The 23,871-nt window shown below is 34.0% G+C and overlaps 1 protein-coding gene across 3 annotated transcripts; it reads left to right on the top strand.

Annotated features, from left to right (window-relative positions):
* The first annotated feature begins 1,077 nt into the window (after positions 1-1,077).
* On the top strand, positions 1,078-23,425 carry dnajc24 (DnaJ (Hsp40) homolog, subfamily C, member 24). Of its 3 annotated transcripts, none has more exons than XM_056451979.1 (5): positions 1,078-1,167; positions 1,799-1,910; positions 11,091-11,229; positions 22,903-22,971; positions 23,052-23,425. In XM_056451979.1, exons 2-5 carry the CDS (start codon positions 1,803-1,805, stop codon positions 23,183-23,185), a joined length of 450 nt encoding a protein of 149 aa, XP_056307954.1. In that variant the 5' UTR covers positions 1,078-1,167; positions 1,799-1,802; the 3' UTR covers positions 23,186-23,425. The 3 variants fall into 3 exon arrangements, with proteins under 3 accessions (XP_056307954.1, XP_056307956.1, XP_056307955.1); XM_056451981.1 differs by having other exon boundaries at positions 1,083-1,191; XM_056451980.1 differs by having other exon boundaries at positions 1,084-1,209.
* Positions 23,426-23,871: the final 446 nt, after the last annotated feature.

The following is a 23,871-nucleotide window of genomic DNA, read 5'->3' as shown; positions in this document are numbered from 1 at the left end:
GTGTAATGCCTTCTGTTCAGTTTGTTAATTTGTTTGTTTTATTAATTAATTCATTAATATTCATAAATTTTAGACATGGCATATACATACCGTATGCTGTACAATAAAAGTATGTGAAAAATAACTGAAAAGTTATTTATAAACATGAAATGTTTTTTAAACTAAATATTGACTTTTATTTGGTTTGCACATGTACTTATTGCAATAATAATAAATATTTTTTAAATAAATTGCAATATTTCAAGAGTAAATAATTAAATGAGTTAAAACCACATTATTTTATTTACCAAAAACAAAAATATAACATTTCACTGAATTCATTATTTTTTGTGTGCCACCCCAAGATTTGGTAAATAAAATTTTCTGGAGACGCCACTAATGTCTGGTGCATTCATTTATTAAAAATAAGTTAAAAGAAAAAGAATAAAATATTCCTAAAATTAACATAAAACTGTTAAAATGTGCCTTTAATTTATTTATTTTAGCAAATAATTAAAAAAGAAATAATATAATTTTAAAATTATTTCGGATAGGCAACTATTGTTATTTATTCATATGTTTATTACTGAAAATGTATGTTCAGTATGTTCAGGAAAGGGTCACCTACTTGGATGATCTGAAGGTGAGTCCATTGACAGCACGTTTCCATTCTTGTGTCAATTATCAGTTTAAAAATGCCACATATCAATAATTAAATATACACAAGTCAGGAAACATTCTATTAATATTTCTGTGTTAATTAACGTAGTGAAACGGAGAAGCGGTTTAATTTAATTGTACAACCCGCAGCTCGAACAAGCTTTGCCTCAGTTTCCATAGATACAGCATCGAGTCGCTCTTCTTGCTTCACGTGTTTCTCTCTAAATCATTCGTGTAGAAACGTTTAGTTCAAGGAGTTCCGCTTTCTCGAGAGCAGACGTGTAAAACAAACATAGCCATTCCGTTGTTCAAGTAAAAACATAAGCACGAACTATTCATTATGTTAGACAATTTGTTTGGTTTTGATACACCGTCTGATTAAATATCTGACTCGTCGATTCATAATGTTTCTGTCAGGGCGAAAAAGAGTGGGACAAACACACTGAAACCACTGCAGCTGCAGCATGGACTTGGAAGGCAAACGCTCGTGACATCTCGTTAAAAGCGGAGAAAGTCGTTTCATGTTCGGTTAGTCAACTCGACAGTTCTCCTGTAATATGCTTTCATACGGTATAAATGCATATTATATTTTTTAAAAAGTGTTGTATGATGTTTTTGGTAGTTATAACGTGACAGAGTGTACATTCATGCTCACCGACCGGTTAATAGACCGTTTAAATGTTTTTTTTTTTTTAAATGTAAACCTATTTATTGTTAGCTAGTGGGGTATTATTGAGGTAAAGTTGGTTTTATATTCGCACATTCGTTCAGTGACCATTTGTGACACGCTCCTTATATTGTTTACCATGGTATTTTGAATATTCGGGCTGATATTGCACGTAGGTCTGACTTCAGAACAACATTAGCAGCACTATTTAATTGACTGTGAGCAATGTTGTACTTCAATAGTCATTGGCTGCTAATATAATTTCCCTACTTAGCATTAGCAAAGATAACTTCCCTGAAATTGTATTATTAAGGAGAAAGTCCGAAAACCAACTTTACCTCAACTCAGGTATTTAAAAAAGTATAGTTGTCCATATGAAAGCGTGTATGTTATAAAAACAAAGCTAAATAAGTAACGAAACGTCCTGCACTTACTTGATTATGTTTTAAGCAAATACTTGATTTATTTGCATTTTCTGTTCATGTTCTGCAGGATTATGGCAGATTATAATGCTCCACAGAAAGACTGGTACTCAATACTAGGAGCCTGTCCAACAGATGACATACAAGTGCTGAAACAGAAGTATCAGAAACTTGTCCTCATGGTAAGTGTTCAGCAAGTGTTATAATTATAGATCACAAGTTTTAAATTGAGGTAACATTGGTTTTATATTCGCACATTCGTTCATTTTTGAACGTTGACACTGTCTCTATGTTGTTTTGAAACTGTTGGTCTGAAATCGCATGCAAGTTATGTATGAATGACTTCACAACAATATTAGCACTATTTAGGTGACCATTGACTATTTAAGTGAACAATGATGTACTTTTTGATGGTCATTGGTTGGTAATAAGAGTTCCCGCTTTGGAATGTGCAAATAATAATTTTCTAAAGTTGTATTATTAAGATTGTATGAATGTGCAAATATAAAACCATCTTTACCAGAAGATTTTAAAATTTTAAACCAGAAGACTAATCATATTAGGTAAGTTGCAATAATTCTCATGATGCATTTGTTTGATTTAAAAAAAAAAAAAACAGTATTGGGTATATAAAGCAGTGGTGGAAAGAGTACTGAAAAATCATACTTGAGTAAAAGTACCATTATTTGCTTAGAAATCAGTTGTAAATATTATTTAAAGTATGAGTACAAAGTAGCCCTTTAAAATGTACTCGAGTAGTGAGTATTACGCTGTAAAAAGCTGATGCATTTACATGTAATTTGTGGATGTGTGTAAACGTAACATTCTGTAGTGCATTTAATTATTGCCCAGCAGGCACACAACGTCATAAGACGCTAATATTAGGTTAGATTTAAGTCATGACGTCAGGTGACCAAAATTCAATGCGGCTAAGGACTACGTAGTTTTGATCACCAATAACAACATCAAATTACATTGATATTTGACGTTGTTATTGGTGATCAAAATTACATATGTTGGTTTTATAAATCTGGACTGTTTTCGAGCAGTCATCATGAGTTCAAATGTAATCAAATTTACATAGTTTTAAATTTAAAAGTATACATTTAATGTAATTACGTTTCATGTGCTCGGTTCTGGTAACAATTGGTTTTATATACATTTCATATAACGATATAATCAGTCAATCAAATACTAATAAAATAAATTGAATAAAATATATTTATTTATAGTTTTTTTGTTCATGTGTTATTTCAAATATCTTAGAATTTTTAACTTTTAACCTGTTAGCCAGCACCAAACATATAGGCATTTACACCTACCTAATTTAAAATAGAAACAGTTCTTGACCCCCAGTGAGCTACAAACAAAAAATTAGGTATCAATGGAAAGAACACACATTAAGCGCTACTATCTAGAGCTTTGTCCATCTAGAAAGTTTCATGCTAAAAAAAACATAAAGCGTTATACATTATGAAGTAACGAGAAAGAAAAATTGTACTGTCTTCAGTATTTGTTTTTCCATATACAAACACATGAAATCAGTCATGTATTAACCTAGAAAAAATAGAAAAGTGGCAAATGTAACAATGCCATATTAAAAGGATGGTAACATCCAGAACTTTTATCTGAAGGTGAAAAAAAGTTGAAAAAAAAAAACAAAAGGTTATTGTTGCTTTATAAAATAACAGTTCTTCACAATGTTAAACAAGAATACAGATTTTCAGTTTTTAATGAAGATTGAAATACTCCTTTGTTTCTAATGATCAATCTGTAGGCCCTCAAAATTGACTTATTAAACTAATTCACTTAAATTGTTGCTGCTAATAAATGGATATCATCAGAATTACCAAAAATATAATGCATTTTAATATGCTGACTTGGACATACATTTTATTAATAACTGAGCACCAGTAATATGTGATGCAAATCAGCATATTAGAATGATTTCTAAAGGATGCTGTTAATGTATCTTTGCCATCATAGAATTGAATGACTTTGTAAAATGTAAACAGGAACAAAAAACAGGAAATTTAATTAGTTATAACATATTAATGATTATTTATTTATTCATTTATTTTTTGGTTAATTTGTTCATTGGTTAATCTCTACCAATATCATATTTAATTTAGATAATAGAGACTAACAAACCTTCTTTGATGCTTCTAATATCATAAATTAATTTGATTTTTAAAAAATTATTTATTTGCTTAGGTTTTTTTTTTTTTTTTTTTTTTTTTTTTTTAGAAAATGTTGCTCATTGGAGTCAAAGAGACTGAGAGCCACTGTCATAATAAAGTGCTAAATTCACAATAAATTCTGCATATCTACTGATCTTAGAATGATAAACTGCATAGCGAGATCAAGATTATGCAGATCGTTCTTGATTCTCCCATCAAAGTTTCCTCCAAGGGCAAATTGTTCTTGCTAAATATGAGCTTAGGAAACATACGCACAATTAATCAATGGCATCGGTATTTCTCATTAATGCACATTGCAGGTTGACTTATTGCAGTCAAGTTATACTTAAGCTGATTTGTTTAATCCCAAACCCATTTTAATTACAGCAATCACATAACACCAGTCGATCAATCAGGATGTGCGCCGTGCAATTTGTCGAAGCAGTTTGAAGGCCACTGTCCAATGCCTTATGCAATATACAGCTGAAAAGTGATTGGTAATGACAGTCACATTGTTTTATATAAAGACAAAATAAGATGAATCAGTTTCTCATGATATAAATTAAAGCCAGTTTTGTAGCATTATAACCAAACAGTCACTCACAAAGTAATTGATGTGAATCTTTATGCTATTTTTGTCAATTATTGTCATATATTAAATTATTTTTCATATCACATACACACATATTCTTAATGTGTGTTGATGTAATTAAAAAATGAGACATTTTATACGTGATCATAATGTATTTTTAGTAACATATTCATGTATAACCGATTGTTGTAAAGCATCTCAAATTTATAAAACCAAAAGAATTATAAAATACACTTTCATAAATGAGAGTTCTTCAGCTTTTCAGCTTCTTCAAATTTTATGTTTTTTTTTTAATGAGTCAATATTACTAGAAGATTTTGAATGTTACCATGTTTATACTGTTATTTCATTTACCCCAATTTTTGCCAAAAATTCTGAGAAATGCCCAAAGAAAGATTCAAAATATAAATTTTTTCAACATTGATGAGAATTATTAATAGATTTCATAGAATTTAATGTACTTTTTATAAATTGCTTATTTAATTTGTGATTGCTCAAAAAGAATACAACAAAACATTACTCGTATAATAACTAATAATAAAAAAAATCAATAGTTAATAAGCTAATAATAATAACAAAATACTTTGCATTCATTGCATTGTATGTTTTAAAAAAAAATTTTTATGATACTAATACATCTTTAAGAGAACAAAAAAGAAGACATCTGAACATCCAAAATGACATGAACACAAAATGTGTAACTTTCGTTAAAATGCTATCTCATTAAAAAAATAATTGGAAAAAAGGAATAATAATAATTTTAGAATCTTCACCAGCAAAACATGGACAAGAATGAGTTAAAATTGCTAAAGCAATCCATAAACCTGTAATACTGAGGATTACAGTGTGCTTTCACTACATTGCCCTGCCTTCATTGATTCAAAGATCAGCCTGGCAGTAGGTGGCAGTAGTGTGATGGCAGTAGCCTTTATGCCCTCTGTCTCTCCACTGAAGCACAGAGAGCGGCTGCAGGCGGCACACGGAGCCCAGCGGAGGATGTGGCAGTGCTCCCTTCACAGCCTCGGAGAGATGATGATGTATTGTTAGAGCTGGCGAGTGCTCCAAATTGCCCAGCCCTTTATATTGTGTTCTTGCTCTCCAAGCTCCATTAGCCCCAGTAAATGAATATTTTACAATGCGTGCAAAGAGACAGCAATTAAAGCGTGTAACTCCAGAGGGGCAGGAGGACGGACCGCTCTAACTGAGCTCCAGCCTCTAGTTGTGTTATGTGTTTATAACATTTACCTGAGCTGCGACAACTGGAAGTTGTAGAGTGACTATTGAAAGATGTAGGATTACCTGCCTCGTGTTTGTAATGTGGAGTCTGAATGCATTATGAGAGGATTTTTAGGAGATGGTTAACTAAGCATTAACCTTTAAATGTGTTTTGAGGATGTTTTAATATTATATAGTTTACACAAGTGTATAAAAAAGTACAAATAATTACAGAATAAATATTTTTGTAATAATAATTACAAAAGAATCAACAAGCAATATGTTAAATTAAACAGGAAATTTTGAAATGGAAAGACTAATATGTTCTTAAAAAAATAAATTAAATGTGTAAATAAGTAAAAAATAAAGCATGTTTTTTTTTTAAATTGTGCACAGATTTTAAAAGTATTATATGCAGCATAAGATAAACAAACAGTTGAAGACACAATTATTTTTTTTAAGTATTTTCCAAATGATGTTTAACAGAGCAAGGACTTTTTCACAGTATGTCTGATAATATTTTTTCTTCTGGGGAAAGTCTTATTTGTTTTATTTTGGCTTGAATAAAAGCATTAAAAAAAAACATTTTAAGGTCAAAATTATTAGCCCCTTTAAGCTATATTTTATCTATATTTTATATATATTTTGTCTACAGAACAAACCATCATTATACAATAACTTACCTATTTACCCTATCATGCCTAGGTAAATTAATTAACCTAATTAAGCCTTTAAATGTCACTTTAAGCTGTATGGAAGTGTCTTTAAAAATATCTAGTCAAATATTATTTACTGTCATCATGGTAAAGATAAAATAAATCAGTTATTAGAAATGAGTTATTAAAACTATTATGTTTAGAAATCTTCTCTCCGTTAAACAGAAATTGGGGGAAAAAACAAACAGGGGGCTAATAATTCTGACTTCATCTGTATTTTAAAATAAAAATTGTATTTTAGGAAAAAAATGTTTTTATTTGTTTAAAATGTCAGTAAAGACTTTTATAGTCTTTTATATATTTTGTATTTTTGTATAGCTGTACAAAAAGAGATTTATTTTAACATTATTTATTAGTTTATAGTTATAAAAATAATATTTATATTAATTAGTTATGTTATTATTAAATATTTTTTATTGAGCAATCCAAATGCATATTAGAATGATTTCTGATTCAGCTTTGTTTCAGGAAGGATTGCATTAAATGAAAATGACTCTAATGATATTTTCATTTTCACTGAATGATTTTATCAAATTTTAGTCATTCAAAACATTGAAAACATTTTTTATTAACCCCAACTTGTAAACAGTAGTCTTTGTATTTAGTAATTATCCATAATGTTATGTAATAAATCAAGCATTGGTCATGCATAATACAAACACATTTATTAAGAAATTTAATCTGTATATACAAAAAACAAAACACATTTTCATTTAACGTAAAAAAAGTGCATTTTCACATTCAGCGCAGCGTTTCCTCATCTTTTCATCAGACACTCAATCAAACACTCAGTTACGACAGACTTGAAACTCAGTTCACAGGGACTGTCTATTTGACAAAAGGCTACCCAGGGAGATGTTTGTGGAGCAGCGGTATGTGCTTGCCAGGGCTAAGCTGCACTTCACACCTGTGGTCCTGACTCCTCAAGCTCACCTACAAAGAGTAGAGGGAAGCAAAACCCTATCTCCGATTGCGCCACTGGGGAGAGAGTCTAATTCGCTGGCAGAATCTGGCGTCCTGCTGGAGGTAACAGAGAAATTGTGCTGCCAAGCTTGCTCGACCATTCTCAGGGTTCAGAAACAGAGCTGCTTTTCTGTTTCTGTGCTGCTGGCTGAGAATAGATGTAAACATATTGCGTTGGGGAGAAAGTGTTGGTTCAGATTGCCACACTACAAAAATAAAAACGGGGAGTAATGTTGTTTCATTCAAAGATTTTGCATAAGGACGTTTTACTAAATGGGTTATTATTATACCTAAAAGCACCTAAACCTAATGGAGTGCTTTTATATAGGCTTTTTATTGCTAAAAATGTTGCTTTCTGTGTTGTGAAAGTTATTAATTTAATAGATTAATAATACCCTTAACGTTTAAAGGGTTATGTAGTTTATTTAAGCACAAGTCTGGTGAGAAGTTTACATGACACAGTTTTCAACAAAAAATTTTATTTTAATATATTTTGGCTATTCGTTTATACAATGACTGCTTTTTTGATATGTGAATATGGAATTATTAGGACCACACAGAATCTGCAGATTTTTAGCCGGTCATTGAATGTGTTTATTTACTTATGTATACATATTTATTCAGTTTGTATATTAATTTTCATTTATACTATAAACTAATATGCAAATGTTTATGTGATCCATTTACAACAAAGTTTGTAAAGCAATATTTTCTGTCTTTTAGTAGATGTATTATATGAGAGACATGCTTTGTTTACCAAACAAATAAATCAAATTGGATTTGCATTGTACATCTTACAGTTTTTAGTTGCTATACATCTAAAATCATTCAGCAAAAATCTGCAGAGTATTTACAAAATTCTGCGCAAAAATGTGCAAAGATTTATCTGACCCTGGATTATCTATCATGATTTTGCGAAAGTGATTTAATGCGCATGCATATTAATTGTTCAGGCTTTAAGGATGGGCAAGTACTTAACAACCAAAAACAATGGTGGACTATCGACTTTATTCAGCAATGTGGAAGTTAGCTTTGTCCTGTTCTGAACTTCTGATTAGTTCTAAATTAGGAATAATAAATGGAAGCAAATGGTTGAACTGCTTTCCCTACAAACAATTGCGTTTATGGAAGTACGTAAAAAATTGTATTAAAAAAAAAATAAAAATGTGCAACATTTGTTTTTTATGGGGTGGTTGTGGTGTTGAGTCTCCATTGTTAGAGACAGGCATTCGTGCACCTGAAGAGGGGGGAGGGTTGAGTCTCCATGCCACTCCTAGCAAGATGCCGTCCTGGGCGTTCGCCCACATTGCCCTTGCCTAAATCCGCCACTGGGGTAACATCATTATCAACTGCCAAAGTTCTGTTCCAAAATGCAAGAGTGCAGGAATGGAGGACATGTGAAAGTTTCCGGACGTGTTCTTGATATCAAGGATGTGTCGATGCAGACTTGAGAGCAAAATTCGCTTGAAGTCCCAGAAGTCATTGCGGCTAAATAAAGGAGGTGGGAAGTACAGAATTTTATGGTGAAAGTAAACATTACCATGCAAACCATTGTAAAGACATAAACACATTGAGGGTGTTTATTTGCTGAAATTCCTATTAAAATAAGTTTTGTGTTCTGCAATGTATATTTGTAAGGTCTTTATGCATAGTATATATTGTGAAAAGGGGAAAAACAATAAATCATTGTATGAATGCTGTAATGTTTAAATAATTTTCTGTTAAAAACACATGAAGGTCATGTGACGATCAGGAAGAACGCAGCATCTCATTTCTCAGAGGATGCATTGTCTGTTCTTGCGGTCTCCTGAGTTCTTCCAAGGTAACTTGGCAAGAACGGTCTCCACAAGAACATGAGTCCATTCTCAGCATTCTTGGAATTGAGAAACAGCCATAGTTTTAATTTAGAGACATTGCCATCTACAGACATGGCATGCAAAATACAGCATTTGAAAATTTTTAAGAGACTGAGAGCATTCTGAACATAATATAAGTTCCAAATCATGGTTTTGTTGGTGTTTAGTCTATAGGCATGCACAAGTACTTGCTTTTTAGTTTTTAGTACCTTTGTCATGTAGTAGTGCCTTTATTTTTATATTTTATCTATATAAGATGCATCAAATGATATTTAATAATGATATTTCCAGTTCTATTCTAAAAAGCTTTGCTGATTTAAAGTTTCACTTACGACTTTACTTTAGCTGTTTAACTCTGGTCATTCTCTGATCCTCTGATCTGAAGCGTCCTAAACACAAATCGATTTAATCCTCTTAGCTGGTATCCTGTGCAGTTCCTAATCTTAATGTCTTCTTTACTCTGGTACTTTTAATTAAACTGAGATTTGACTGCAGAGGGATGTTTTTCTCGCATTTTACCACCTTGGAATCTGTAATATTGGCGTGTGAATGCACTCGTGCTGGAATGAACGTGTCCACAAAAGCCTTTCATCATTTGTATGGCCATAATAAACAATTCACATCAGAATGTTGAAGGATCTTCCCTCTTTTTCATATTCGAGAGTGGGCTGTGAGGCTGTGTCCTGTTTCAATCGCACTGTGAAAGCGCCAAGAAATTGTTAATGATTCTCTCAATCAGGAAGTTAATTTTTGGCTTGTTGCTGCAGTTGCTTTTCTGTCCCTCTTCTCATCGCATTCTGACCGCCTATTAACAAAGTGAAAACAACAACAAAAACACAAACAGAGCAGGGGGGGGGGGGGCATGAACAGGAAACAACGGAGAACGGGCACCCTTAAATTTTAATTAGTTTTAAACGTAATTGCTTGAAATGATTAGTTGAATTCAGTCTTCCTGTTACTTAAAATTAAAAATATAATTGTTGTGGACAGTAATTGGCTTGCCCCGGATTGTCGTTTATTGTAGCCCAGTGTCACCCCATGCATCATTACCCGACTTTGGCGGCAGTGCAGCTTCTGAACTATAACGACCATACAGAAACACAAACACACACATGCAATGCTCTGCTTGACTGTGCCAGAGCATAATCAGAGTCTGGTTGAATGCCTGCTCGAAAGGATCTAAGTTGTTTTCCGTTTGCCCCTTTCAACCTTGCTCTTCTCCAGTGGGCAAATGAAGAGCCCCGCGGCTTGACTGACCCTCGACCCTCACTAATCGATAGCCACAGCCCACTGTCCGTGGATTCCTCAAGGAGAAGAATGGCTCTGTACTCTGTAAGAATCCATCCAGGCCGGAAGGGACTGTCAAAGTAACCCCTAAAGCTCACTTTAGAGAGGCTGCATTAGTCTTCTGGGTGAAAACTGTATATTTTGGTAAAGCAGTGATTTTATAGGAGGATCTGTCATATTTTAGGAGATCATGTTAGTGTTTTTAGCTGGAGGAAGAAGTCGGCCTTTGCCCTTCTAACTGTCTACTCTGACCAGCCTTGTCATTGAGAAGACATATCTGTCCTAACTGATATATTTAGTTTTTTTTTTTTTTTTGCACCATTGTCTATTTTAGTGTCCATGGTCTGCCTTCTATGGTAAATTGGCCAAAGTCACAGCTTGTCTATCAGCAAATTGCCCGTGAACATTTTTACGTTAAGATATGTCATCTTGTTTGCATAGATTTTTACATTTCTACATTTTGTATCCTGTTGTGATACAATTAAACATAATTATAAATTGTAAATAATAAAATGTCATTGGTTCTCATTCTTGCCAATCTCATCACTGGCAGTTTCACCCAGACAAGCAGAAGCCGGACGTTTCAGAAGAGGAAGCTGAGCAGCACCTGCAGAGATTCATTGACATTGACCAAGCTTGGAAGATCTTAAGTAAAGAGGAGAGCAGGAACGACTACAACCTGCAGTTACGAGGTATGTTCTTACTCATAAAATGGTCACAGTTTTTTGTTGGTTGAAATAGAGGTCATGATTTTCCAACAGTTCTGAATAGATAAATTAACAAAACAACAAATAATTTACTGAAAGTTAAAATGTGTTTGGCCCATACTGATTTTAATGTTGAAACTTGAATGTTTCAGATCATCAATCAATAAAATATTAAAATATTAGTCAAAGATAACACAAGATGTTGTGCATTTTTAAAAGTAAGGTTCAAAATTCCCCCCACCACCACGCCCATGAGTATAAGTTAAATAATCAAATGTAAGCAAATAAAATTGCATAGTCTTCATTGTATAAAAGTTAAATACAATACATGTTCATTGTTATAATTTCTTGAACACAAATTATTTAAATACATTTGAAATCTTACAGCCATAGGCCTTAAAAACAAAACAAACAGCACTCTTTCACTCTAATAAGGTTAAACTTCACAATCACTCAAAGATATGGTTCTTGGTCGGCTATAATTCCAAACAAATTTCCTGAGTGATGAATAAACTGTAGCTGAACTTGACATTACAGATCCTGTGATGTGACTATATTGAATGATCACATTGCGATATCAATGCTAAACAATATTTTGTGCAGCCCTATTATAAATCCATTTCGAAAGCTTTGGGACTGTAGTGAACCATAGTGAGAGCCATTACCTACAAATGGCAAAAACATGGAATAGTGGAGAACCTTGCAAGCAGTGGGCAGCCGACCAAAATTACCCCAAGAATGCAGCGACAACTTATTCAAGAGGTCACAAAAGACCCCATAACAACATCCAAGGTACTGCAGGCCTCACTTTCCTCATTTAAGATAAGTGTTCATGACTCCACCATAAGAAAATGGTTTGCATGGCAGAGTTCCAATACGAAAACCACTGCTGAGCAAAAGAACACAAAGGCTCATCTCTGTTTTCCCAGAAAACATCTTGATAATCCCCAAGACTTTTGGGAAAATACTTTGTGGACGAGCAAAAATTTAACTCTTTGGATGGTGTGTGTCCAATTATGTGTGCAGTAAAAGTAATACTGCATTTCAGAAAAAGAGCATCATACCAACATTAAATGTGGTGGTGGTAGTATGATGGTCTGGGGCTGGGCTTTCTGTTATAAATGGAACCATAAATTCTGCTGAGAAAAATATCCTGAAGGAGAATGTCTGGCCATCTGTTAGTGACCAAAGCGGTTCTGCAGCAGGACAATGATCCAAAGCACACCAGCAAGTCCTCTTCTGGATGGCTAAAGTAAAACAAAATGAAGATGTTGGAATGGCCTGGTCAAAGTCCTGACCTGAATCCAATTGAGATGCTGTGAGATGACCTTAAAAAGGCAGTTCATGCTCAAAACCCCTGCAGTCTGGCTGAATTACAATTCTGCAAAGATGAGTGGGTCAGAATTCCTTCACAGCACCATAACAGACTCATTGCAAGTTATCTAAAATGCTTGATTTATTACTTGTGTTATCTTTGTGCATGGTTGTAGAGACCAAAGACTGTAGTTGTTTCATAACAATAACATATCAACTGCTTTCTCTGGGTCAAATGCAGATTTGAATATATAATGACTTGATCTTGTTCCTCCTGCTATACAAAGTTGAGTATTGAAAGGTGCCATGTACTGCATTGGTTTAATAAGTTAAATTGTTCTCTGATATCTATATAGTAGGTTTATGACTTTAGGCAGTCTACATGTGTTTGTTAAAACATACAGATCAAATTCCACAATAAGCTCAATAAATTAACTAAAGATACAACTTAAAACAACTAAGGATCCTTGTTGTATCACTAGAAAATGTTTGGCTTATCTAACGCAGCCTGAGGTGTGCATATTAATGATTTCAGAGCTTTTTTATGATCATAGAGCAGCATATGAGCTGGTGTGCTCATTACAACGTCAGCTGCTCGTCAGATCTGGATGAATGACCTAAAGTTGGCTTACATGCAAATGATGAGGGCATGGCCCATGAGTCTCTGACAGTTCTTCTGATTGGCCCATTGTCCACGGGAGTTTTACACTTTACATGAGAATGAGGAAACAGTGGTGTCTGAGCCTCACAGTATGCCCATTTCCATGTACTGATCTCTTATTATTCTACTATGTCTTGCTTTACCTAGATTTTCATTATAGGGCACCTTTAAAGTATCAGATGAAAAAAACGCAGTAAGTACTTCTAACAAATGGAATGTTATTGTCCATTCTTGTGTGGATTCTACTGTAGTGTCATTTTAGTTATCTCCAGTGATGGATCTTGGTATAAATAAGATTTAAAAGTAAATTGAAAAAGTATGTGAACTCTGTATTTGGAGGAATCGTGTTTAGATAAGTTGAATTGAATTTCGTAAAGGAATCTCATAAATTCAAGGAGACCACATGATGCTTTGCCCATTGATTTACGAGAAACTAAATGCAGACTGGGAAATTAATTCGTTTTAATGGGAATCTGCACTGCTTTACCATTGAAAAAATGTTACATTTTTTTAAATGTTTGCCAACAGAATGCTATATAGTTTGAAAACTAGTTCCATGAGCTACTATTGATTTAACTATTGACAACAAATAGTATAACTTTCAACCCACCAGGGAAAATTATATTTAGGAACAGGATCCCTGTTTTGATTGCAATTACTAATCATTAACCTAGCAACACCTTAACAACCATACAGAACACTCTAGAATAATAGTGATGAGTACTACTCAAAAAAAAAAAAAATCATCAATTTTAGTTCAAATTTATTACGTTTGTAAACCAGATTTGTCTCTAACCCTTTGGCGAACTAAACTTGTCTGCAATATTTAAAATACCAAAAGAAGCAATGAGAACCGAGCTGTTGTCTTGGGTCTGGACAGATGCTTCCTTACAGAGGATTGTGGGTCGAGGAGGAGGGAAAATAAAGCGAGCGAGCGAGAGAGAATGTAGGTCAGGTCTGTCACACATGGCCAATTCTTACATGAAGTGATAGTCTGCTTCTCTCCTCTCTCGCCTAAGGAAAAAGCTCCCCCATAGCCCTCCATTAGGACCTTCAATAAGTGTACATCCAGGGTCCTGTGCGCCATTAACTGGGGAGCTGTGGCATCGCCTTTGGGAGGGGAACACTTTGCACAGCTACTTGCTAACGTAGATTGCCACAGCCACAGAATTGACATTTCGAGAGCGTCCACGGAACAGCCAGGCCTTGGCTGGGCTGCGCACGCAGGAGTGGTAGAGTTGACCTCCTCATTTAGATGCAGCAACTTTATTTTCAACATCGCACACACTTTGATTTGCAAGTATCAAGCAAATGTTTGCTTCTTGTCATAATGAGAGTTAAAAAAAATAAGAATGTTTTTTTTCTGCAGATAATTTTTATTGTTTCAAAAAAATATGTGATACATTTATACTGTATTAGTAACCAAACATTAACCAAAGAACACCCACTTTATCTCTGACAGAGCCATAAAACATATACACATATACAAAAATAAATAAATAACAATATTATTATTATTATTATTATTATTATTAAAATAAAAATAAAATAAAACGGCCATTTTGTAAAATACATTAAAATAATTTTTAAGTATAAAAGAAGTTTAAAGTAAAAACAGGGTATCTGTGGGGTCTAAAAAAGGCTTAAAATGTCTTAATTCTCAAAAGCTAAGTTTTAGGCATTAGAAACTCTTAAATCTACTGAAATATTGGGTTGTAGGTCTTAAATCTTTTTTTAACAGGTCTTAATTTTCCTTTGTTCATGTATACCCAATCTGTCCATTAACACCCATCCAATCACCAACATTCCTAATCTCAATAAAAATGTTACTTTTTTTTTTATTTTATTTTTTTTAAATAGCATTTAATTACTTTCATTACAGTAACATTTGCTTAAAAGTTCTCGATATATTTACTACTGAGGATGCTCACCTGACCTATATTTTCTATTATTAAATTAGTATTATTGTAGGCTGAAGTAATTGACAGCTATGTTTTTTTGTTCTATTCTTGGTGAGGGTTTGTAAATGGATATATTAAATAATTTATTAAAAAATATTCAAACAAAATTATTATTATTCTATTATTAAATGTATTAAATTGTAATCATTTTTGATAGGGAAAGTGAAAATCTTTTCCCTTGTATAAGTCTAAAATTTTATTCATAATGGTCTGAAAAATGTCTTAAAGTCTTAAATTTAACTTTGTGAAACCTGCAGAAACCCTGATAAAATGTAATATAAATTGTATATGAAATAATATTATAGTGTGTGTATATATATATAGTATAAAAGTATAACATAATTCTATGCATGAATACAATGACAGTTCAACACATGCAGTCCAATAAAATTGAAAAATATATTAAAATAAGTCATAACAAACATAATTCACATATTAACACAGTCAACTATCATTAAACACTTCAGTACGATCACATTATTTGATGTTACAACATGACTAACAGTCAGTCCATTCTCATCTAAAAAAAGAAGGAAGAAGTCCCAAATCTTGTAAAATAGGATTTTTTATCGAGTTTGAAAATATGATCATTTAAATATGCATTAGATTAAATGTTCTAAATGTCTAAAAGTGGTTTTATTTTGGCACAATATTAATGCAAAGCAGAGGTCAGTATTGTCTCTATTGATTTGTATCGGATATTTAATTTATTAGAGCTTAATTTAATTCTATGAAGTCAAATATTTTATTTTAAAAGTGTAATGTTTATAAAGAAGCAGGCAATTTGATGATGAATAATGATAACATTGAATAGTCCAAATCGACTAATGCTCAGTCTCTCCAACAATAAAAACAGAGTTTAACAACACCATTAAATGTTCCAATTTAAGAAAAAAATAGTTAATGTCAGAATTATTAGCCCCTCTTTGATTATTTTTTTCTTTTTTAAATATTTCTCAAATGATGTTTAACAGAGCAAGGAAGTTTTTAAAGTATTTCTGATAATATTTTTTTCTTCCGGAAAAAGTCTTATTTATTTTATTTTGGCTAAAATAAAAGCAGTTTTTAATTTTCAAAATGATTAGCCCCAATAAGCTATATATTTTTTCAATAGTCTACAGAACAAACCATCACTATACAATAGCTTGCCTAATTACCCTATCTTGCCTAGTTAACCTACTTAACCTAGTTAAGCCTTTAAATATCACTTTAATCTGTTTAGAAGTGTCTTGAAAAATATCTAGTCAAATATTATTTACTGTCATCATGGCAAAGATAAAATATATCAGTTATTAGAAAGTTATTAAAACTATTATGTTTAGAAATTTGTTGAAAAAATTCTCTCCGTTAAACAAATTGGGGGAAAATAAACAGGGGGGTGGGGGGGGGGTTAATAATTTAGACGGGCTAATAATTCAACTTAAACTGTATGATTCACAGCTACTTATTTAAAAATATTTTTATTTTACAGAATTTTAAGAGATCATTTTTGTTAGCCATCATTCATAAATGGGCATATTTATTGGCTTATCTGTATCAGTGGATTATTTTTAGTGCATGTATAACCACACTGATAATAATTTGGTGAAAAAAAACAAATCCTAAAACAGGTCATTTTGAAGAGTCAGTTCACCCAAAAATGAAAAATATATTATTAGTTAGTCACCACAATGTAATTCCAACCCCCTGAGACCATTTTTTGTATCGTCAGAACACAAATTAAGAAATTAAGAGCTCTCTCATCCTCCACGCAACAGTCCTGAGATGTTCAAAATCTCCAAAAGGAACCAAAAACATTTTTAAAACATTCAGTTATAATCATACAAAGGTCCAAGAACAATTTTATGTGGCGAAAGAAAACGGATTGCCAATGCTTTCTCATCCTGGTCAGGTCATCAGGGTGCACATTTACTATGGGCAGTACAATGTATTGCTATTGGAGCCAGCGGCACAACATGCAGTCATCGTATTGCCTGTAGTAAATGCACACCAGGATCTGATGCAGCTGATGAGAGAACATAGTCATATAAAGTAATTCTTTACAGTTTTTGTTTTGTCACACACATGTGTTCTTGGAGCTTCATATGATTACAGTTAAACCACCAAAATCACATGAAATGTTTTGACTGTGTTTTTGGATCATTTTCTGGAATTTTAATTTGTTTCAGTATTGTTGCTGTATGGAGGATAAGAGAACTCTTGAATTTCATCTAAAATATCTTCATTTGTGCTCTGAAAATTGAAATTGGGTAAGTGATTGATTAACAGAATAAATTTTGTTGGGGTGAACTAACCCTTTAATGTACTCACCCTCATTTAGTCCAAGATATCTATGACATTTTTTCTTCAGTAAAAAAGAGAAGATGATTTTAGCTCAAAATGACATTAGTGCAGAAGATGCAAACTCAAATGCTAGCAAATGTAACATTACATAAACTCCACTGTTCAGTTCCTATTTTAGATTAAGGGGATGCTCAAGTCTACATAGTCTACTTTAATTATGTTTTGGATTGATTTTGGTCAGCTCAAAGGATACACTAATCCCCATCCAACTTAAGTAGCCTGCCCTGCAGTCATTAACTGGTCACCAAAATGTGTGTCAGTATTGACCAGACACTGTTTGATGTCAAATACTGTGGCCTCTATTTAAAAGGCCATGTCTGATTGGGTTAATCTTTCGCATTTGCAATATATATATAGCATATATAAATATTCATACACACCCTACTTATCAGGAATGTATTCAGTCATGAATATTGATAAGCAGGGTCTCATTTGTGAGATACAGGGGAAGAGATTTGTGTTTACTGTCTTACGAAAAAAATCTTTATGCCTCTCATCAGTTTACGCATCTCTGATTTAATGACTGAGCAGAAATGCATCAAGGGAAAGCCGTGCATTCAGAACTAGAGGTTATTCTAGGGTACTCTGGATAGCGTGAGGTAATTTATTGAATTGTTGGGTTGCATAACTGATTTCAAACTGCAGTTTGGCTTTTACATCAGTATGGAATTTGTATTCTCGAGTTGAACTGAGACGCATCAGACTGCTAGTGCTAATTTCAAAGAGGGAGCTCATTTCATTCTCTCATCCAGTTTTTTTTTTATTTTATTTTATTTTTTTTTTGGTACCTGTTGGGAATGAATGATGAAAATTAATCGCCAGATCTGAAATGGCACCTACTTAGGACATTCCTTGAAACTAATTAAAAGAAAGCATGATAAAACGTTGCACTCAAACCTGTTAATTGCTCATATCTCAGACAGGCTGCCAGAAAGGGACAAGAACCATTACGTGGAAGTGTCACATCTCGGATTCCTTCATTTATTATGAAGAAACGAGATCTAATTTCATTCTCGGGCTCTTGACAATTAATTGTCATATTGCACTTTTTCACACGCGCTTGTAGTTTCAAATTCACTTATTAACAGCCTGTAAAGCGGAACCCTTTGAGATGCCCAGTGCTCTCTGCTTGAATATTCAATGAATATTTTAAGACTTCACATTTGTGTGAATTCAGAGCTGCAGTTGGGAGACATGAAGGCTTCTTAAGGACACTTTGAATGACCTTAGGCGACTTCGCAGCTTTCCTTTTTGTAAATCTCTCATAAGTGGAACAGCAACCCCACCAATCCTCTGTGATTATTGCTTAAATTATTCAAAGAGCAAGGATTGTGCTGGAAACTTTTTGCAGTTGCTTTGAATCTTCCAGACACACTGCTGTAAAAGTAGACGGATCCAATAGGTAATTAGAACTCCACCTTCAGACAATATTAAAAAATATGTATTTCTTCTTTCTGTTATTATTAACAGAGTATTAGCTATAATGCATTGCATATTTAAATAAAATACACTACTAAAATATCTTTTTAGTGTTACTTTACCCTATAATGAAATCTGCCTTCGTTTCAGTCAACCTCTCATCTTTCTCATTAATAAGGATACACTAACAGAATGAACGATGTACCTCCATTTGTGTTTTTGAAAGGTTTTCTATAAGACAACCGCAGTGTTAAAATTAACCCTTTTTCATGGATCCTTTTAAAGCTTCTAATATTATAGTAATAGTTTAAAGTAATAAAAATTTTACTGTAGTCAATTAATGAAAATTTTAGGAGCACAAGCAGATAATTGAGGGCCACAACTTAATCCACCTGTACTTCAGTTATTCACTTTTTCTCCATTATAATGCTATAATTGAAATGTACAATACTTTACCAAAGGCTTAATAATTCCTTACATTTATATAGCGCTGGACACTCAAAATGCTTTACACGTTGGGGGGAATCTCCTCATCCACCACCAGTGTGCAGCATCTACCTGGATGGCACAACATCAGCCAGACCACACACCAGCTGATTGGTGGAGAGGAGACAAAGTGATGAAGCCAATTATGATATGGCGATGATTAGGAGGCCATAATGGACAGAGACCAATTCGGCCTGGATGCTGGGGTTAGGCCCTTTTTCGAAAGACATCCTGTGAATTTTAATGACCACAGAGAGTCAGGACTTCGGTTTAATGTCTCATCCGAAAGACTGCGCTCACTGAGCAGTATAGAGTCTCCTTCACTTTACTGGGGCGTTAGGACCCACACAGACCGCAGACTGTCTCACTAACACCACTTCCAGCAGCAACCTAGCTTTTCCATGTGGTCTCCCATCCAGGTACTGACCGGGCACACACTTGCTTAGCTTCAGTGGGAGACCATGTGAGAGTTGCAGAGAGCTAGCTGATGGCTGCCTAGCTTACAAGGGCTCCAGACTAATGTTTGAGAGCAGAGGCACCAATGCTTTTATGTTTCTGATTTGGTTGAGCTGCACATGTAATATTAATGCTACTTGCTCATTTGACAGTGGCCTCAGAGTTGCTGATGCAAATTTAATTTCTTTACCAAAAACAGTTCAGTGGCAGCATGGTGGCGCAGTGAGTAGCACAATCGCCTCACAGCAAGAAGGTCGCTGGTTCGAGCCCCGGCTGGGTCAGTTGGCATTTCTGTGTGGAGTTTGCATGTTCACGTGGGTTTCCTCTGGGTGCTGTGGTTTACCCCACAAGTCCAACAATGGTATAGGTGAATTGAGTAAGCTGAATTGGCTGTAGTACATGTGTGTGAATGAAGCCCCGTTTACACTAATACATTTTAGTTTTAATACGGCATTTTAGAATGAAAATGATTCATGTCCACACTAGCGTTTCACCCAGCGTTTCTGAACAACTCTGCGTCTACATTACACCGCTGAAAATGCACATCACGTGACCACACTCTGGCATGCACTGCAGCGTGCTTTGAGCACATCTACCCATAGGAGAGCTGTGCGTGTCAGACTGTTCATCAAGGATTTACCGCTGGGTCTAATCTCAATATATTTGTTAAACATGATATTTAATTCATCTTGTTGTCTATATCTAATGACATATACCCCGACTTTGGCCTTTTGAATCTATTACTTGTTTGCAAGTAACGTGTTTTGATTCTGCACATTTCACTGATTGCTTGCCTTTATTTCCAATAATGTATAAACTTATTGTACGTTATACTTTAATAATTCACATTATTGATTATTTAATCTGATATTCAGCAAAAGAGATGGCATGTTTCATATTTTCAATGAAAATGAAAGGAGGCAGTAATGTTATAGGCCCCGTTTTGTTATAAATATGCATACAGTAAAGATGATAGTCATAGAAATATGCAGCTAGACGACACCTCAACATTTTTGGTGTCTATTAAGTTGCTAATATCAAAATAAAATAGGCAGTTCCTTGCGTCATGTTTTCATTATATTCTTAAGAATGTGAACAACATAGCCAGGGTAATGTGAATGAGGTTATAAAGTTCACTGTTCCCTTTAAAGATTTACCTGATGTGTCCTCGGGAGTTTATTTTCCATATCAAACATGCAAAGTCTGAACTTACAAAGAGAGGATGCAAGACTGAACTTTGTGTAGGCTACTTAATATTGAGGAAAAAGCCCTAATCAGATGTAGGCGAATGTCTGTAGCCCCCCGTCCATTTTCAGATGTCTCAGTTTTCCCGTATCCACACTGAGATGGAGCAGCAGCGTTTTAGAATGAAAAAGGCCTCTTCAGCGTTTCCAAAATGCTCTGTTTTCGGCGCTCGAAAACTCCGGCGTAGTGTGGACGGATGGCATAACAATAGCAAAACTTGTGCTTTTTAAAACGAAAATGTATTAGTGTAAACGGGGCCTGAGTGTGTATGGATGTTTCCCAGTGATTGGTTGCAGCTGGAAAAGGGCATCCGCTGCGTAAAACATATGCTGGATAAGTTGGCAGTTCATTCCGCTGTGGCGACCCAGGATTAATAAAGGAACTAAGCCGAAAAGAAAATGAATGACTGAAAACAGTTCTGTCTGTAAAAATGGATGCAGCCTGATCTTTTTATACATTTTTACAGACCATAATTACCGCTGGTGTAGCACCCCAAAACAATGGTAAAAAGTAGCCTAATTTGTTTTTCTTGTCACTAAAACATTTAATGTAAATGCTAAAAGATTATTGTAGCTACTGGTGTGGGTCAAAGAGCGGTGGGAGCTGTGATAATGTGTCACCTGTTCATCACACCAGTCTTCTGTCGGAGGAGTTCGGAAAAGTTCTGAAAGCTGGAATTCGAAATCAGGACGCCCAATTGCATTACATGTCGGCGCATTGGCCAGAAGGTCATAATCGCTGACTGCATGTTTGTTTTCTGTTTATTTTATAAGTTTATTTATAAGTCCATGTGAAATCAAATGTTTTTTTTGCTAGCGCATTGTTATTGTTTAGGTAAGTTAGTCCAAAAAAAAAAAAAAATTATATATACATATATATATATATATATATATATATATATATATATATATATATATATATATATATATATATATATATATATTGGTAATCTTCAATCGAAGTCTGACTATTTGCTTTCTTGTTTGGAGTGGCGGTCCTTCTCTCTTGTTGTCAGTTTGATGACATCGGCCACAATTTCCTTAACCACTTTTACTGTGTTTACTGTGAGGGAATTTTGATGCAAAAAAGAAAGCCCCGCCCCCTTCTCAATATTTAATTTCAGTTGGAAGTACATCAACATACTGAAATCAACCAATTCATCTAGACTTCAGACTGATTTAAACATTTGAAAGTTACTGCCTCCTTCACTTCAAGTATCAACTTGTTTTTAAACTTGATTACAATTACATTTCATTAATATAATTAATACTTTAATAATATGATAACTATTAATTATACCACAATAAACCATTTATTCTAATTATACTACAATAAATAAACCAGTAATAAGTGGTGATGTGTTTTACTGAAACACCTTCTAATTTGATCGTTGGTTCACAATGTGTCTGCTGCTTTATGTATCATTGTTGTTGATGTTATTTTATTGGTTCTTGCAGAAGCTTGGTATGTAGCACTGAACCATGGACCAAATTTGAACTCTGTGAATACTGTTACTGATCTTCTATGTGATTGTATCTCTTTAGAGGACTTAAATTAAACCACTCTATTTATGTTTTTTTATATTCTGAATAGACGTTCATTGGAGGGACAGAAGTCTTCCAGATTTGATTAAACATATGTATTTTTATGGTTTTAGAATGATGATGAAGTCCGTTTAAATGGTTTCTTTTGAAGTACTTGTATATTCATAATAGAATGATTTCTTGTTTCATCCTAATCCTAATCATCATCACATTTCATTTCTCTCTGCAGCATGTGAGCTCAAACAGAGCTGGCCAGTGGATGCTCATATAACACTCGATGACATGAACTGGGATTATGGTTAGTACTCTGTTGTCAAAAGGTTTAACTGGTCACTTTTCAATCTTGGTTATAAATATAGAGCATCTTTACTGTTTCAGAAACTGAATGTTACTCGTACACCTGCCGATGTGGAGGAGAATTCATCTTAGAAAAAGACGAAATCCAAGAAGTGGAAACCATTGTGTGCTGCGATTCCTGTTCGCTCAGCATTGAAGTAAAGAAGGGTACATGACACTTTGGATGCTTTCGATTAGTTTCTTAATGGACTGAGATTTAACTCTTCTAAAAATGGGGCAAATTCAATGGACTCATGGTTAATTTTAACAAAGCCTCACATCTGAGTCTGACACCTTTCAGATATTATTTATTTTTATGTTTTTATTGTCCTCAAAAATAGGTAACATGATAGCAGGAACTGTCCATTTTCATTAGGAGGTTTCAATTTTCACAGATTAAATGTTTTTAACATCAACATTTCTTTCCTAGTATTAATTTTAATGTATTTTGTACAGATCAAAACGATTTCTTGTAGAAAGAAACCACATATTTATTTTCGTTCACATGTACCTTACAGCAAGTGCATCACCAAATAACCAGAATTGGGTCACACTAGACTCTCACTGTCTCAGAAAGCCCTTTGGTTGTTTCCTCTGAGCTAGACGTGCTCTTTTACGGACCAGACGTTTATGAAAAGAAGAAAAAAAAAAACATGCTGTTTGTTCCCCAGCCCCCTCCTTTCACCCCCCCGCCTCCTTGTGTTTGTGAGGACCAGGCGGCTCAGTAACCTCTTAGCTCTTGTTAACTTTGTTTGCATGTAAATAAATGCAGTTTTTTTCCCTCCTCCAACAATGAAGTCACAAACTGCCTCCACACATCACTGGTCGAAAAAGGCCCTCCAGTTAATGATGAGCTTTTCTT

Source organism: Danio aesculapii, chromosome 25 (genome assembly GCF_903798145.1).
Source record: "Danio aesculapii chromosome 25, fDanAes4.1, whole genome shotgun sequence".
NCBI classification, from domain to species: domain Eukaryota; kingdom Metazoa; phylum Chordata; class Actinopteri; order Cypriniformes; family Danionidae; genus Danio; species Danio aesculapii.
The sequence above is the reverse complement of the archived record's forward strand: the minus strand, read 5'-3'. Positions and strand labels throughout refer to the sequence as shown.

Excerpts from the sequence above, each read along its gene's own strand:
- dnajc24 (XM_056451979.1), top strand. The coding sequence starts at position 1,803 with ATGGCAGATTATAATGCTCCACAGAAAGACTGGTACTCAATACTAGGA. Across the intron at positions 11,230-22,902 it reads CTACAACCTGCAGTTACGAG|CATGTGAGCTCAAACAGAGC; the intron begins GTATGTTCTTAC and ends TTCTCTCTGCAG. Across the intron at positions 22,972-23,051 it reads TGACATGAACTGGGATTATG|AAACTGAATGTTACTCGTAC; the intron begins GTTAGTACTCTG and ends TTACTGTTTCAG.